This window comes from Budorcas taxicolor, chromosome X, assembly GCF_023091745.1.
Source record: "Budorcas taxicolor isolate Tak-1 chromosome X, Takin1.1, whole genome shotgun sequence".
NCBI classification, from domain to species: Eukaryota; Metazoa; Chordata; class Mammalia; order Artiodactyla; family Bovidae; genus Budorcas; species Budorcas taxicolor.
The window spans coordinates 5,409,915-5,424,897 of record NC_068935.1 but is presented as its reverse complement, the minus strand read 5'-3'; the positions used below and the strand labels follow the sequence as shown (position 1 = coordinate 5,424,897).

The 14,983-nt window shown below is 38.0% G+C and overlaps 1 protein-coding gene across 1 annotated transcript in view; it reads right to left on the bottom strand.

Moving 5' to 3' along the window:
- Positions 1-253: 253 nt before the first annotated feature.
- The window catches only part of DIAPH2 (diaphanous related formin 2), a 791,835-nt gene continuing 777,105 nt past the window's right edge, over positions 254-14,983 (bottom strand). Inside the window, exons 28-29 of the mRNA XM_052663405.1 lie at positions 3,262-3,357; positions 254-327 (exon numbers count right to left, since the gene is read on the bottom strand). Of these exons, the coding sequence (XP_052519365.1) occupies positions 254-327; positions 3,262-3,357 (170 nt within the window). The remainder of the gene's footprint in view (positions 328-3,261; positions 3,358-14,983) is intronic.

Below are 14,983 nucleotides of genomic sequence, written 5' to 3'. Positions count from 1 at the left end.
GAAAAATACAGACTCTCACTTCATTTTCTTTAAATATGGAATTGAAAACACTGCAATTAGACGCACAATTGTAAGGGTATGTATTGTATACGTTGAAGTTTCCATCTGTAAGCAATGATAAAGGGTTTGGCAAGCAGAGCAGTACTTCTTTGCTGTCTGCGGTTGACTTTAATTTCAGAGTTTTTTGGCTATTTCCTCTGATTTGACTTGACTTGGAGAAAATAGTCTTCTTCATAATTTATTTTTTCTGCTTTTATCTCACCACGGTGAAGTAGAGGTCTTTGGACAGGAACAAGGATACTGGGGTTGAACAGGGAAAGTGTAACACTATAAAGTCAATGGGATCTTGGGAAGGAACAAAATAAGGTGCCTTTTGAAAACAAAAGGAGGCCAGCAGGAAAGAGGATCTTAGCTAAGAGAGGCAGAAACAGGGAGGGAATGTGGAAAAGCCCCCCAGTTCTGTTGCTTTAAGAAAGAGGGAAGCAGACAAGAGAGTCTTTGGCAGACTTGCAAACTCTGTGTCTGCCTTCCCCTCCCTCTCCCTTCAAGCACATCTACTGATATCCAAGGCGCTTTACCAATCACTGCCACTGCCTGCCTTCTGGTTTCTTCTCACCACTGACATGTGCCTTGGTTGCTGCTCCTTGGAATGGCTGCCAGAGCTAACGGGGCTGATATTTTTGACCCTATGTGCTTGTGGAGGCCCTCCAACTACAAAATAAGAGAGGTCTTAATTTAGATTACTTGGAATCAGTACTAAAGAATTATACAGTTTGTGAATATATTCTTAGTGTTTTGCAGTTGACAACACTACATTCCCTTAGTACTAAACTCACAGAAACCCCATGGAATGATCTCTCTCTTGGTACCATTTTTGTACAGTCAGCATGAGGTGTGAGACTAATCAGACAGGGGCCTTAGCAAATGTATTTTAAAAATAAACAGCCTAGAAAGATGACGGCAATTCTTTTATGGCACAGAATAAGGTGCTTTTACTTATAAGCTGCTTAACAGAAAACTGCATTGATAGAAAAATCATTTCAGTTTGCTTTCCACTGACTATAAATGCTCTGATTCTTCAGGAAAGAGCAGGACTGGTTTTTATTTTCCTTAAAAGGTGGAAGGGGCCTCTGGTAGCATGGGAGGATATTTGCATTTTACAGGTCAAGATTGAGGATAGATTAGTAGTGCTCCTGACATTCTACCATGCAGCATTACCTTAAAAAATATGGACATATATAAATAGAGATGTTAGCTTTCTTTCCTTCAGTCTTCTACATTGCCATCTGCAATGTCTTCATCTACAGAAAGTAGTCTTACACTCCAACTTTCAGGCTAATCTACCCATCAGGATTCACTCAAATGTGAAAAAGATGAAATGCAACTTATACTGTCTTCTGCCATGAATTTCACCATTGCCAAAAGCTTTTCTGGATCATTCTTTTTCTTTTTTCTTTTTTTTTTTTTGCATGCTGCCCCTAAGGCCAGGCACAGCCAAATTTTTATTTTTTTTTAAGTGGAGGGAGAATAATGGCAGGGGCCGCGAAGCATTGATGTTTGCTAACTCAGGTGTCATGAACCAAAGAGCAGTGCAGTTCCGTAGGATAATGGATTTGCTTGTATGTATTTGAAAGGTGACCATAGAGCCCTTATACTGCTTTCTAAGACTGTTTCTTTGGTGCTTATTGATGAATAGTTTTGACCCTTAGGGTCTCTTTTGGTGCTTGCTGATGGATGCTTTTGTATTTCTGCATCCCACAGCATATTAGAGGATGTTCCACGTGGTTGATGATTTCTGCAGCCCAGTGGTGGTTCCTGCTAGGAAATGGTTATCATCTCAAAGTGGACTCTCTGCGGGTAGCTCTTGGAGCGTGTAAGATATGTATTTGTCATCCAGGCATCCTCTCATTGTCAGGAAGATGGGGGGTGGTAGAGAGATCAGCTATACTTTCTATTACTTGTCAGCCTTTTGCACTCATATTCCTGTGCCAGGGACTAAGGGGACAAAGCTTGGTCATTCATTCTTCACTGGGCTTCATTTCTTTCATTATTTTGTTGGGAGTACAATAGTTTTGAGAGGTACCAATTTCCATTTTGCCTTTTCATACTGTTCATGGGGTTCTCAAGGCAAGAATACTGAAGTGGTCTGCCATTGCCTTCTCAATGGACATGAGTCTGAGCAAGCTTTGGGAGTTGGTGATGGACAGGGAAGCCTGGCATGCTACAGTCCATGGGGTCACAGGGAGTCAGACACGATCGAGTGACTGAATTGAACTGAATTTCCATTTTAAAGAAATATGATCGTTTCTATTCCAAACAGAATATTTTTGAATTGTAGGCTATACAAGGCAAATCTTACTAATCTAAATTAAGTAGAGTTTCCATGTTTACTATTAATTTTCCTTTTTACACTGACATCTCCATATCACTCTACAGCCCATGAAGAGAACTTTTACAAACAACACATGTAATTTCTCCCTCTACTTTAAGAAAGATAGGAATTAAAAATATAAAAATTTCCTTAAAAGAAGTAGATAGCTCAGCCTACTTGGATTATTCTGCAAGAAGTTCTTATTTATTTCAGACATAGGGTATGAAGTGGAAAGATGGACAGCTTTCTGGTTCCACTTGAGGGAGGGAGGCTGTTTTGTTTCTTTTATGTTTTTTCTTCCACCAAGATCAATTTCATCATGTGGCTTTGTTACTAATCTAACACACACAAAAAGGGGTTCCAACACTTTGAGACTTCAGGGGATCTTGGATCATCAGTGCCTCTCCTCTCTTTAGTAACATGGAGAATGGATCATGAAGCCAAAATGACGAAAAGATGCATTATCTCAGTTTCCTTACCTGTGACATCCTTAAAACCAATTATTTGGAATGACTTTAATTACAGCTATGATTTTAAACCATCTTCTAGACAAATCACATGCTCATAAAATGTAAAGTAAAATAAAAATAAATAAATTAATAATTTTAAAAAATTTAGTATAACACATAGTTGGAATCCTTGTTTCTAAACTTTTTTTTGCAAAGCCTACTGTTATTTGAAGACACTTTTACAAAGTTAAAACTTGTGATCAGGTAGATATAAAAGCCTGCTGAGACTTCACTCATGAACTGAGATCAACTGTTTCAAATAATTTTTTTTTTCATGAGAAAGGTTTTTTTTTGTTTGTTTTTTTTTTGTGTTTTTTTTTTTGGTATTTGGTTCTGAGCATTTACATTCTATAATACCATGAGAGCTAGAATGGCTCTTACCTGGATTCCTTGGAATCCGCTTTCTGCGGTCTCGGAATGCCGCCCCTGATTGCAGGGCTTCCAGAAGATTATCCATCACGCCTGTCTCATCACCCTCTGGAGGAAGGGAAAAATCAGAATTAATCTTGGAGCAATTAAAGTTAAACTACAGGAAAATAAAGGGAAAAACTCCTGTCAGATTTACATAATACCCCTAAATTAAAGACATATAGCTGTTTCAACATAATGCATCCTGTCAGTTTCTGGCACCACAAACTACTTTGCTTATTACGTACCATTAAGCAAAATTCATGCCAATCCCACTGTTCTTTCAACTTAAAGACCTTGGCTTTTGTATTATTGATGACATGTTCAGTATGTAAATAAACAGCAGCTGATCAACTACTGTTGCCTTCATGTTAAGATTCTTATAAGATATACCTAAGTAAGAAACCACTGACCTGGCTTAATGCCATCAATGTGCAGGGTGTGATTTGATGAAGCAGATTTCACAAGGTTAAATATTGATTGTATTAATACCTTCAGTATTCAACCGTCATCTGCAATTATCTTAAAAGATACTATTTGCAAAACACATTTGCATTCAGCTCCTACCTAATCCATATCCTTTACCCATTTTGAAATGCTGACATTGTAGAAGGCAAAGGTGACTACATCATCTGAAAGGCCACATTTTACACTTGAGAGACATTAGCCAGAGTCTCATCACCCCTTTTAGAATGCAGTTGTGCTTCTAAGCTTTTCCTATAAGTGGAATACTCAAAAGATGTTCATGGAAGTTCCCAACGGAGACGTATATAAAACATTTCACCCTACTCTTATCTTTGACAATTCTGGCCATCAAAAACACTTTTAAGATTTGTTAGAGCAAGTGTCCATTGACAGAAACTCTCTAAGACACTGTGGATAATCCACAGTGAGCTGAGGAGCCTTTTCTCAACAGACCTCACTGATGAAAAGGACCCTCATCAGGTAGTTAATTTAAGTGGTAGCTAATGTGTGGGTCTAGGGTAGAAGACTGGAGAAGGCAATGGCACCGCACTCCAGTACTCTTGCCTGGAAAATCCCATGGACAGAGGAGCCTGGTGGGCTTCAGTCCACAGGGTCGCTAAGAGTCGGATACGACTGAGCGACTTCACTTTCACTTCTCACTTTCATGCATTGGAGAAGGAAATGGCAACCCACTCCAGCGTTCTTGCCTGGAGAATCTCAGGGACGGGGGAGCCTGGTGAGCTGCCGTCTATGGGGTCGCACAGAGTTGGACACGACTGAAGCGACTTAGCAGCAGCAGGGTAGAAGACATTTGCAAGCAGGAGGGTTAAGAGAAGAAAAGTGTGGAAGTGAGGCAGAAGAAATTGTTTCTGATGTTATTCTTAAATTAAATGTAAATCCTACTTTGCTTAAAGAATTGACTGTGGGGTGTCAGATCATAGGAGAAAAATATTCTTTTATGGGGCAAGAACAAGCTACAATCTTTTTTTTTTATTATGTTCTTCATTTGACTTGAGATTTCCTCAGTGTTACAATCATTGTTTTATTTTTAAAATCAATCTCTAGGACAGGGCATTGAGTGAAAAAATAGAAGGAAACACAGAGGTTTTCAGGTATAATATTTGATGAAAAGAGGAAAAATAAAGGGAAAGTAGAACTCCAGCAACTAAACAGGGAAAGAAGATGTTCACTTTTAGGAATATTAAGGCTGCATACACATCTGAACCATTACCTGCTCTTTACAATAGAAAGAAAAGAAGAAATGCAGTCTGGCATGACTGGAATGTATCGAGGAGAATTAAATTTTATGTGGTAGACACTTGACATTGATTATATCTTTTTTTGGCTGCACTACGCAGCTTGTGGGATCTTAGTTCCTTGGCCAGGGATCGAACCCAGACCTATAGCAGTGACAGCGCTTAACCACTGGAGAGCCAGGGAACTCCCACTTTGGTGATATGATCCTCCCAACAAAATATTGAAGCAAATAATATCTTTATTTTTTAGCTAGGTATACTTAAACTTAGAGAGCTCAAGCGTCTTGCTCCAGATCACACAGCTGGCATGTGGAGGGGCCCTGGTATGAACCCAGATCAATTGTTGCATGATAGCTAGAAGAAGGTGAAATGGACTAGGCATGTGATGGCTACATGATGAAACATCATAATGCTGTTGTTAAAAAAGAGCCAACAGGCCCAAAATGGAGTCACCTGTAAAAAGGCTCACATCACCAAATGGAGACTTAATCTAATTGCAGCTTCAGCCTCTCCTAGGAATATAATCTTAATCACTCAGTCTGAAATTTCCTGGTCAACACTAGAAAGGAAATCTACCTGATAGATCTCCCACTGTGCAACAAAGGAAGGTGACCTTGTCTGAACAATCTACTCTTTGCTAGAATAACTTCCTTGTCTTGCTTCCTTCTGCCTATAAAAGTCTTCCCTTTTGTACAGCTCTTTAGAGCGCTCTTCTATTTACCAGATGAGATGTCACCCAATTTATGATTCATTTCATAAAACCAATTAGGACTTTAAAATTTATTCAGTTGAGTTTTGTTTTTTAATGCTATTATATGTGTTTGAGCATTATCCTATAAGCCAGCACTAACAGATATATAATACAAACCACAGATGTGAGCCACATCTGGTAGCCATATTTTAAAAGATATACCGATGAAATGAATCTTAATATATTAGTATTTATCTAAATATATACAAAGATTATATATATTTTACATTCCTTTTATCAGACCAAGTCTCAAAAATCTAATGCAATTTAATTTCAGCATCTTTCATTTCAGATTAGTTACATTTCAAGTGCTCAATAGCTATATGTGGCTCGTGGTTACTGAATTGGGCAGTGCAGCCATAAGCAATATAGGAAGTGACTTGATATGATTTATACTTGAGAAAGACTTGTCAGACAGGACTGTGGAGGATAACTCTGGAGACAGCGTGATAGAAGGTAGGGAGATATTCACGAGTGTAATGGTAATTCTCTCAGGAAGAGATAAAGGACTGAATTCAAGGGTTAACAGAGTGACTAGAGAGGAGGGATATTTTAAAGGTATTAATACAGTCAATAGGACCTGGCTGGAAGGGTGATACCAAGTGGGAGAAAAAGAGTCTAGAAGACAAAGGATAAACAGGTTTGAAAAAAAAAATTGCTTTCTGAGGAATATCTAAGTAGAGAAATCCAGTAAAAAAGTTGGAAATATTAATCTGGAGCTAAAAATGAGAGTGTCATTGGAAGATGGGTGAGAGGACCCTGAGATAACACATGAGAAGAAGGGGAATAGAATATACGTTCTGAGGATCACAATTCTTAAAAGGCAGTCAGGGGAAAAGAAGACACAGAGGAGTTTTTAGATACAGAAGTACAACCAGAAGAGAACCAAAGTACAACTAAATTTCATGTATCCTTAAATGGCAACCCCCATGGAGAGAGGAGCCTGGTAGGCTACAGTCCATGGGGTTGCAAAGAGTCGGACACGACTGAGTGACTTCAATTTCACTTTCACTTTCACTTTATAAAAACAGTCATGATGAAGGCTATGTAAAAAGATGAATACATGTATATGAGTAAAGAGAACAGAATACCAAACAGTATGTATTTATCATTTAACATAAATGATGGGCAAACATGAAAAAAGTCTATAACATAATGATATTATGGATAGCATGTCATTAAAATTCTTTAATGCTATCATATTGTTTATGGACTAAAAAGATGGAAAGAACAAATATGACATAAAGTATAGAGGAATTACAAATAAATCCCTGTGTTTAATTTCGTGGTTGCCACCTGACAACATTTAACAGAATGTTATGTAAGGTCACCATTTCTCAACTCTTTTTCCCCATTTTTGTTCTCTCCTCCCCTAAAGGCGCCTTGTTAGATATCTTTTCCTAATTCCCCCATATTAAAATTTAATATCACAGATATAACTATATATCTGTTTATATATTGTGGCCCTTTGGAAAGTCACAGACCATTGTAATATCTAAGATTTTTCTCCTCCCACCTCTCCAATAACCAATATTGATTCCCTTGAGGGTGATATACCTCCTGCTGAGAAGGCATATGCTAGATAATTCTGTTAGGGAAAAAAAAGAAGAAAAAGAAGCCAGGTCTTGGTAAACCTCAGTAATGCCTTTAAGGAAAGAAATGTGTTTCAAACCACTAGTCCACCATTACTTTTTTGTTTGCTTCATGATAACTTTCGAAGGAACTGAGAGATTTTCATGAAACGTTCAAGCCTAAGGAGTAAAGGTTTTATAAATATATTATAGACTTGTCTTCCTCAAACAAAATGAAAGTCAACATGATCATTTGAAAGTTACCCTTCATTTTAAATAAATTTCAGCAAAATTGGTCCATGATCAAATTGTGTGAGGTTGACAGTTCACTTAGATTTTCCAAGTTCACAGAACTACATTCTTACTTAGATGTGATTAGCAGTGAGTAGCTGTTTGACTTTTTAATTTTTTGGTTTATGAGATCAAACTCAGGGGAAAAATCTTTTAAGTGTTTTATTTATCATTGAAAAGAAAAATAGCCTTATTGAATTACATAGAAAAAATGTGTTTTCTTACAAATTACAATACCTATTTTACTGAGTGAAAGAATATCAAGGAGAAATTTGGTAATGCCTTTTAGCCACTAAAATGGTAATATACGGGCATGTCTGAGAAATAACAATTCAGAGGTGACTTTCTAATCTTTCATCCTGAAATTAGATCACAGGCAGTGTTAAGGAGCCAGGAGAGCTGCATGTAATACAGTGGGCTCTGTGTGAGCCACTTATCTTTGGGTAAAATAAAAGGCATGGGTTGTATCTTCTGTATTATGTTTCTAACAATGTTGGCCATTCTGTAGATGCTGATGCCCTCTGATTTCAATTTTCAGCATCACTACTTACTTGTGTGTGTTGACTTAATTTCCCCAGAAGAGTCTGAAGATACCACAGATTAAAATCAGCACTAGGTCAAGTAATGAACTCTACCTTTATGTAAGACTGTCTGCCAATGGCTAGCACAAACTTATTCAGAGGAAATGCCCTATGAATTTCTCACATTCGTGGACATTTTGTGGGCACAGGCATTGATGACTATTATTCTGGACTACTGTTTCAAGGATGTTTTTACAGTCAACAGCCTTGAAGATACAATGTCTTCCTCGAGAGCAGAGGGTAGGTTTACTTTGAAAACAGATTATATCTCCCTCTAGGGTGGATGTCAGACAAGTTTGCTTTCAACCCACTATACAAGACTTGGGTTCTCTTGACTATGGGTTCCTCAGATGTGACACAAACCCACTATGTGCCTACCACCCACCTGGGCCCACCTTGGCATCACCCTGTGGGAGCTGGAGGGCAAGGGAAAGCATGAACATGAAGCTCACACTGCTCTCTGTGCTGTGAACAACAGACTTCTTTGTCTTCGACCCGGGAATCTTGTGTCTTCTGCCAGCTCCCCTGAAACTTTGGCAGCTGACTTGTTAGCATGCAAGTAGCGTAAAATCTCTGACCCTTTACAATTTTTGAAAATACTTTTGTGCTCTCCTTCTTTTTATCAAACATTATTAATTAGACTATCTATTCCTTATTTTTCGGGGAACCAAAATACCTAGTGCCTTGGACTTTTCTATTAACTGAGACTCAAGTCTAGTTCATTATTCCTCCGAAATGACTAAAGTGAAGTCACTACTATAAAAATCACTTCCTAAGATCCTAACAGTCTGGAAATAAAATGGCTTCTATATTCGCCACTATGGCCTCCTTGAATTTTCTCAATTATATAATTAAGGCTTTCTGGAAAAGCTGAGCAGATTGAAGTTGAAGAAATTTCCATCAACCAACAAAGATGAACCAAAAGTCAGTAAGGTGACCCAAAAGAAGCAAAAGGCTTATTAATGAGGGTAGGACCCTACTGTGAAATAATACTTAGGTAGATTAAATAATTAAAAAAAAATAAAACTATATTATCTGTGGGCTCAAAGAATTGGGGAAGAGTGATGGATGAATAAGGGTTTAGGTTAAGCCTTTGAAAAAGTTATACTTCAAAGGTTGAAAATGATCAGTTTAAAGAGACTAAAATCCAGATCTTTAAAACATTTTAAATTTATTTAACCATAAGTTTGCTTTCTATGTCTGTGTGTCTGTTTTGTAGATAAGTTCATTCGTATCATTTTTTATAGAATCCACACATAAGTGATATCATTTCTCTTTCTCTGTCTGGCTTACATCACTTAGTATGATAATCTCTAGGTCTATCCATGTTGCTGTAAGTGGCATTATTTCATTCTTTTTTATGACTGAGTAATATTTCATCATGCGCGCGCACGTGCATGCACACACACACACACACACACACACACACACACACCCTCACACCCTCACATCTTCTTCACCCATTCATCCATCAATGGACATTTAGATTGCTTCCATGTCTTGGCTAATGTAAACACTGCTTGCTATGAACATTGGGGTACATGTGTCTTTTCGTGTTATACTTTTCTCAGAGTATATGCCCAGTAGTGGGATTGCTGGGTGATATGGTAGTTCTATGTTTGTTATTTTTTTTAAGAAACCTCCATATGGTTCTCCATTTACATTCTCACCAACAGTGTAAGAGGGTTCCCTTTTCTTCATTCCCTCTCCAGCATTTATTATTTGGAGGCACTTTAATGATGGCCATTCTGACCAGTGTGAAATGGTACCTCATTGCAGTTTTGTAAAATCTAGATATATTAACTCCTCATGTACACACACATGGTTACTTGCTTCCTCTCTCTGAATGTATGTGCGTCTGTATATAAACTTGCATATGTTGTAATGCGTATATTTTGCATACAGTTTGATGAATTTTGACAAGTGTTTATACCCATTGTAACTACCAGAGTTAAGATACTGAATGTTTCCATCACCCCCAGAAAGTTCCCTCTTGCCTCCACCATTCAGAGGCAACCTTTATTAGTTTTGCCTGTTCATATCATATAATGTTAAAAGGATAAAACGTGTTGAGGTGCTTTTGAATCAATGCAGGTACCTGAAAGCAAAAATACACAGAGTACATAATAAACAATGAGGAGAGCAACATCAGAGCAGTGGTCTAAAGGGCCTCGGGTATCAAAGTAAGAAGTCTGAATGTGATGAGAGGGCTAAAGAGCAACTGGTAGATCTTCAGGAAGGTGATGACATGATAAAGGTGACATTTAAGATTGGCCTCACAGTATTATGCAAAATAGGCCAGAGTGGGTGAGAAATTCTACAAAGAATACAATTGAATTTGCAGTGACAAGTATTATTCTGCATATAACCCTGAGCAAAGCAAGATGCTCAATTTTGGTATTATTGGTAAAAGGCTGAATAGAACAGTAAAACTGGTTTTGTGAGCAAGGTCATAAGCAGTGGCAAATGGAGGCTGACAGCATAAGAAGGCAGTGATAAGTGGAGAGCAAGAAAAATCAGTGTTAGATTCAATCTTTTTCACACCATCTATTACAGGCCAGATTAAGACCCTGCTGTAAGATGTATGGATTTGTAGATGACACAAAATTAGAAGATTGCTCATGTATCAAAAAAGAGGGAAACAAAATTCCTTCTCTGGGATCTGAAAAAAATGAAGGCCTGGGGCTGACAAATAGCTCTTATAATTCAACAAAATAAGAAGTAAGACATGACAAAAACCTGAACAACTTGTATGGCGGTCCACAGCATCTAGAAAGCCTCTGTCTGATGGGAGGTTTTTGTTAGTTTGCAGCTTAATTGGAAGTGAGTGAAGAATGGAGATGATGTTGACTTGGAAAACTAACAGATGGTAACTAAGATAATAGTCTCTGAAGTTATTTAGGGCCATGAAAACTGTTTAAGAAAATCAAGATATTATTCCATAGAGATTAAAGGAGGGCATAAATAGAATGTATAAAGTTCTGAGGGAAATAATGATGGCAGATGTTCTGTACAAAAGAAGAAAACTTTCAAGAGGGAAAAGAGGACACAGGAGCTTAGAAGAAATTACTAGAAACCACAGGATGAGCTAGGGGCAGAGTAGTAATTACATTATGCAGCAGTTGAAGATTTGTAAACCAAAACAGAAAAACATCCTCCCAGGTTGAGGCTTTGCACAGTGGTATGTACCAAAAAGCAAAATTAATCTCAGAGCAATTAAAGTTAAAACTATAGGGGAAAATGTTGGTTAGAGAGTTCATTCACTCTCTTATTTCATCTCTTTGCCCCAAAAGGTAATGAATAGTTTCTTATAGTGAAGGAGATCATCAGATTCAGATAAATTTCATAGTGAATAGTGCTCTTCCTTATCAATTTTAATTGAAGGTTGTAGGTACATTGTGTCATGGTATAAATATTATTTAGAGGGTCACAAGCTAAATGGATATTCTATTCCAAAGTGATGAGCAGTAAAGGATAAAGGGATTTCTCCCCAAATTTCTACGTGGTAGGTGCTACCTTAAAGTTTGTTGCACTAACTAAACTGGTGAGTTCAATTTCCCTAATATATTTGCGATTTAAAAAGTTGCCAGTTAACACACTTGAATGGATTTCTACTGGTAGTTTCAGTGAAGGATCTTTTATGGCCAGAGGCACCTTTTGGGCAGTCTGCCCGAGGTAAGACAGCTTGATAGTAAGTATTAGTTAAAAAGTAATGTTTATAAGTCTTTATTTTTTCCCCAGTTATCTACATGCTAGAAGATTGGGAGAAAAAAATTACACATTCTGTAAATAAGCAAATACCCAATAAACCTTAATGTTGACACTTACCAGAAAACCACTGCTGATGCCTCTGGTAAAATATCTCACATTTGATATTTTAAATAATTAATATTTCAAAGAGACCTTTGAAATACTCTGTGTGTCTTATCAGAATCAATCATTTACTAAGGGTACGGAACATTTGTGAAAGGAGAACTAAGCAAAAACAAACTTGGAAAAAGAATAAATTTAACTCCATTCAAAACTATCCAGCAAAGTAAATATCAGTGACTTTCTAAAAAGATAATAACAAAGATGTTTTTGGATATAGGCATAGTAATAATATCTGCCATTTATTGAGAGTTTATAATATGTCAAGCCCTGTTCTAAGGGATGTTCCAACCTATTCTTCAGGTAATAAAACTGAGGCAGATTTAGGTAAGTAAGTCGCTCAAGGTGGCAAAGTTGGGAGGTGACAGAACCAGCTTCAGACCCTTGGAAGCATGTCTCTTGAGCAGGAGTTGGCAAATTACAGCCTCAGTGGTCAAACCAGCCTACCACTTCTGTTTGTACAGTCCACATCATAAGAATGGTTCTCATACATTAAACTTTTTTTTAATTAAAAAAGAATAATCTTTCATACTACATGAAAATTCCCCCCAATTACAATTTCAGCCCATAACTTATTGGAACATAGCCATGCCATTTCATGATGTATTGGCCCATGGCTGCTTTCAAGCTGTAACAGCAGACATGAGTAGCTGTGATGGAGATTTGTTTGGTCTTTGAGGTCTAAAGTATTTATTATCTGGCCCTTTACACAATAAGTTTGCTGAGCACTGCTCTAGAGCACACACTGTCAACATCCGTGTCATGATACATCCAGACACCTGGGGAACTCAAAATCTCTAAGTTGCCAAAGGAGCTTGGCAACCTCCGTGTCAGTGAAATAGGGCTCATTTATGGGTGGAAGATGGGAAAGAATACCAGAAGTCAACGTCTGCCTATTTGAAACTGAGATGTCTCTACTTAGAAGTACAAAGTCAAGAATGACACAGAATCATTCATGAAGCAACAATGATACATACACTTCTATGTGGATTTACATTTAAGAGACCTTGAAAGAGAAGAGAGTTGTTTTCTGTTTTTTTTTTTTTTTTTTTTCTCCCTCAAAGGCAACAAAACACCTGCTTTCCAAGCTTTTTTTTTGGTTTTATTTTTAAAAATTAATTTATTTTATTTTATTATTATTTTTTAATATAAATTTATTTATTTTAATTGGAGGCTAATTACTTTACAATATTGTATTGGTTTTGCCATACATCCACATGGAAAAGGAAAAGAGGAAATGTTATAATTCTCTTTAAAAATATTGTTTTTTTATGTGAACCATTATTGTAAAGCCTTTATTGAATTTGTTAAAATATGTTTTATGTTTTTGTTTTCCTGGCCATGAAGCATGTGGGATCTTAGCCCCCAGACAAAGGACTGAACCCACACTCTCTTCATTGCAAGGCAAACTTTTAACCACTGGACCACCAGGGAAGTCCCTGTTATAATTCTCTTGATGAATGTGTTAGACGGGTTACAAGAGACAAAGGTAGGAATTTAGTGTAAGCATGTAGGCAGAAGTACTAGGAATAGGAAATAGGCTTCAGCAGTAAAATAATCAGGTGAGATTCCCAAAGAAGTAAAATACCACATGATCCAGCAGTGCCAATTCTGGTCATATATCAGGGGAAAACCATAATTCAAAAAGACACATGCACCCCAACATACACAGCAGCGCTGTTCACAGCGCCCAAGACATGGAAACAGTGTAAATGCTCATCAACACATGAATGGATAAAGAAGATGTGGTACATGTATACAATGGAACTCTCAGTTCAGTTCAGTTCAGTTCAGTCGCTCAGTCATGTCGGACTCTTTGTGACCCCATGAATCGCAGCACGCCAGGCCTCCCTGTCCATCACCATCTCCTGGAGTTCACTCAGACTCACGTCCATTGAGTCTGTGATGCCATCCAGCCATCTCATCCTCGGTCGTCCCCTTCTCCACCTGCCCCCAATCCCTCTCAGCATCAGTTTCATGGCTTCAGTCACCATCTGCAGTGATTCTGGAGCCCCCAAAAATAAAGTCTGACACTGTTTCCACTGTTTCCCCATCTATTTCCCATGAAGTGATGGGACCAAATGCCATGATCTTCATTTTCTGAATGTTGAGCTTTAAGCCAACTTTTTCACTCTCCTCTTTCACTTTCATCAAGAGGCTTTTTAGTTCCTCTTCACTTTCTGCCACCAGGGTGATGTCATCTGCATATCTGAGGTTATTGATATTTCTCCCGGCAATCTTGATTCAAGCTTGTGTTTCTTCCAGTCCAGCGTTTCTCATGATGTACTCTGCATAGAAGTTAAATAAGCAGGGTGACAATATACAGCCTTGACGTACTCCTTTTCCTATTTGGAACCAGTCTATTGTTCCATGTCCAGTTCTAACTGTTGCTTCCTGACCTGCATACAGATTTCTCAAGAGGCAGGTCAGGTGGTCTGGTATTCCCATCTCTTTCAGAATTTTCCACAGTTGATTGTGATCCACACAGTCAAAGGCTTTGGCATAGTCAATCAAGCAGAAAGAGATGTTTTCCTGGAACTCTCTTGCTTTTTCCATGATCCAGCAGATGTTGGCAATTTGATCTCTGGTTTCTCTGCCTTTTCTAAAACCAGCTTGAACATCAGGGAGTTCACGGTTCACGTATTGCTGAAGCCTGGCTTGGAGAATTTTGAGCATTACTTTACTAGCATGTGAGATGAGTGCAATTGTGCAGTAGTTTGAGCATTCTTTGGGATTGCCTTTCTTTGGGATTGGAATGAAAACTGACCTTTTCCAGTCCTGTGGCCACTGCTGAGTTTTCCAAATTTGCTGGCATGTTGAGTACAGCACTTTCACAGCATCATCTTTCAGGATTTGAAACAGCTCAACTGGAATTCCATCACCTCCACTAGCTTTGTTCATAGTGATGCT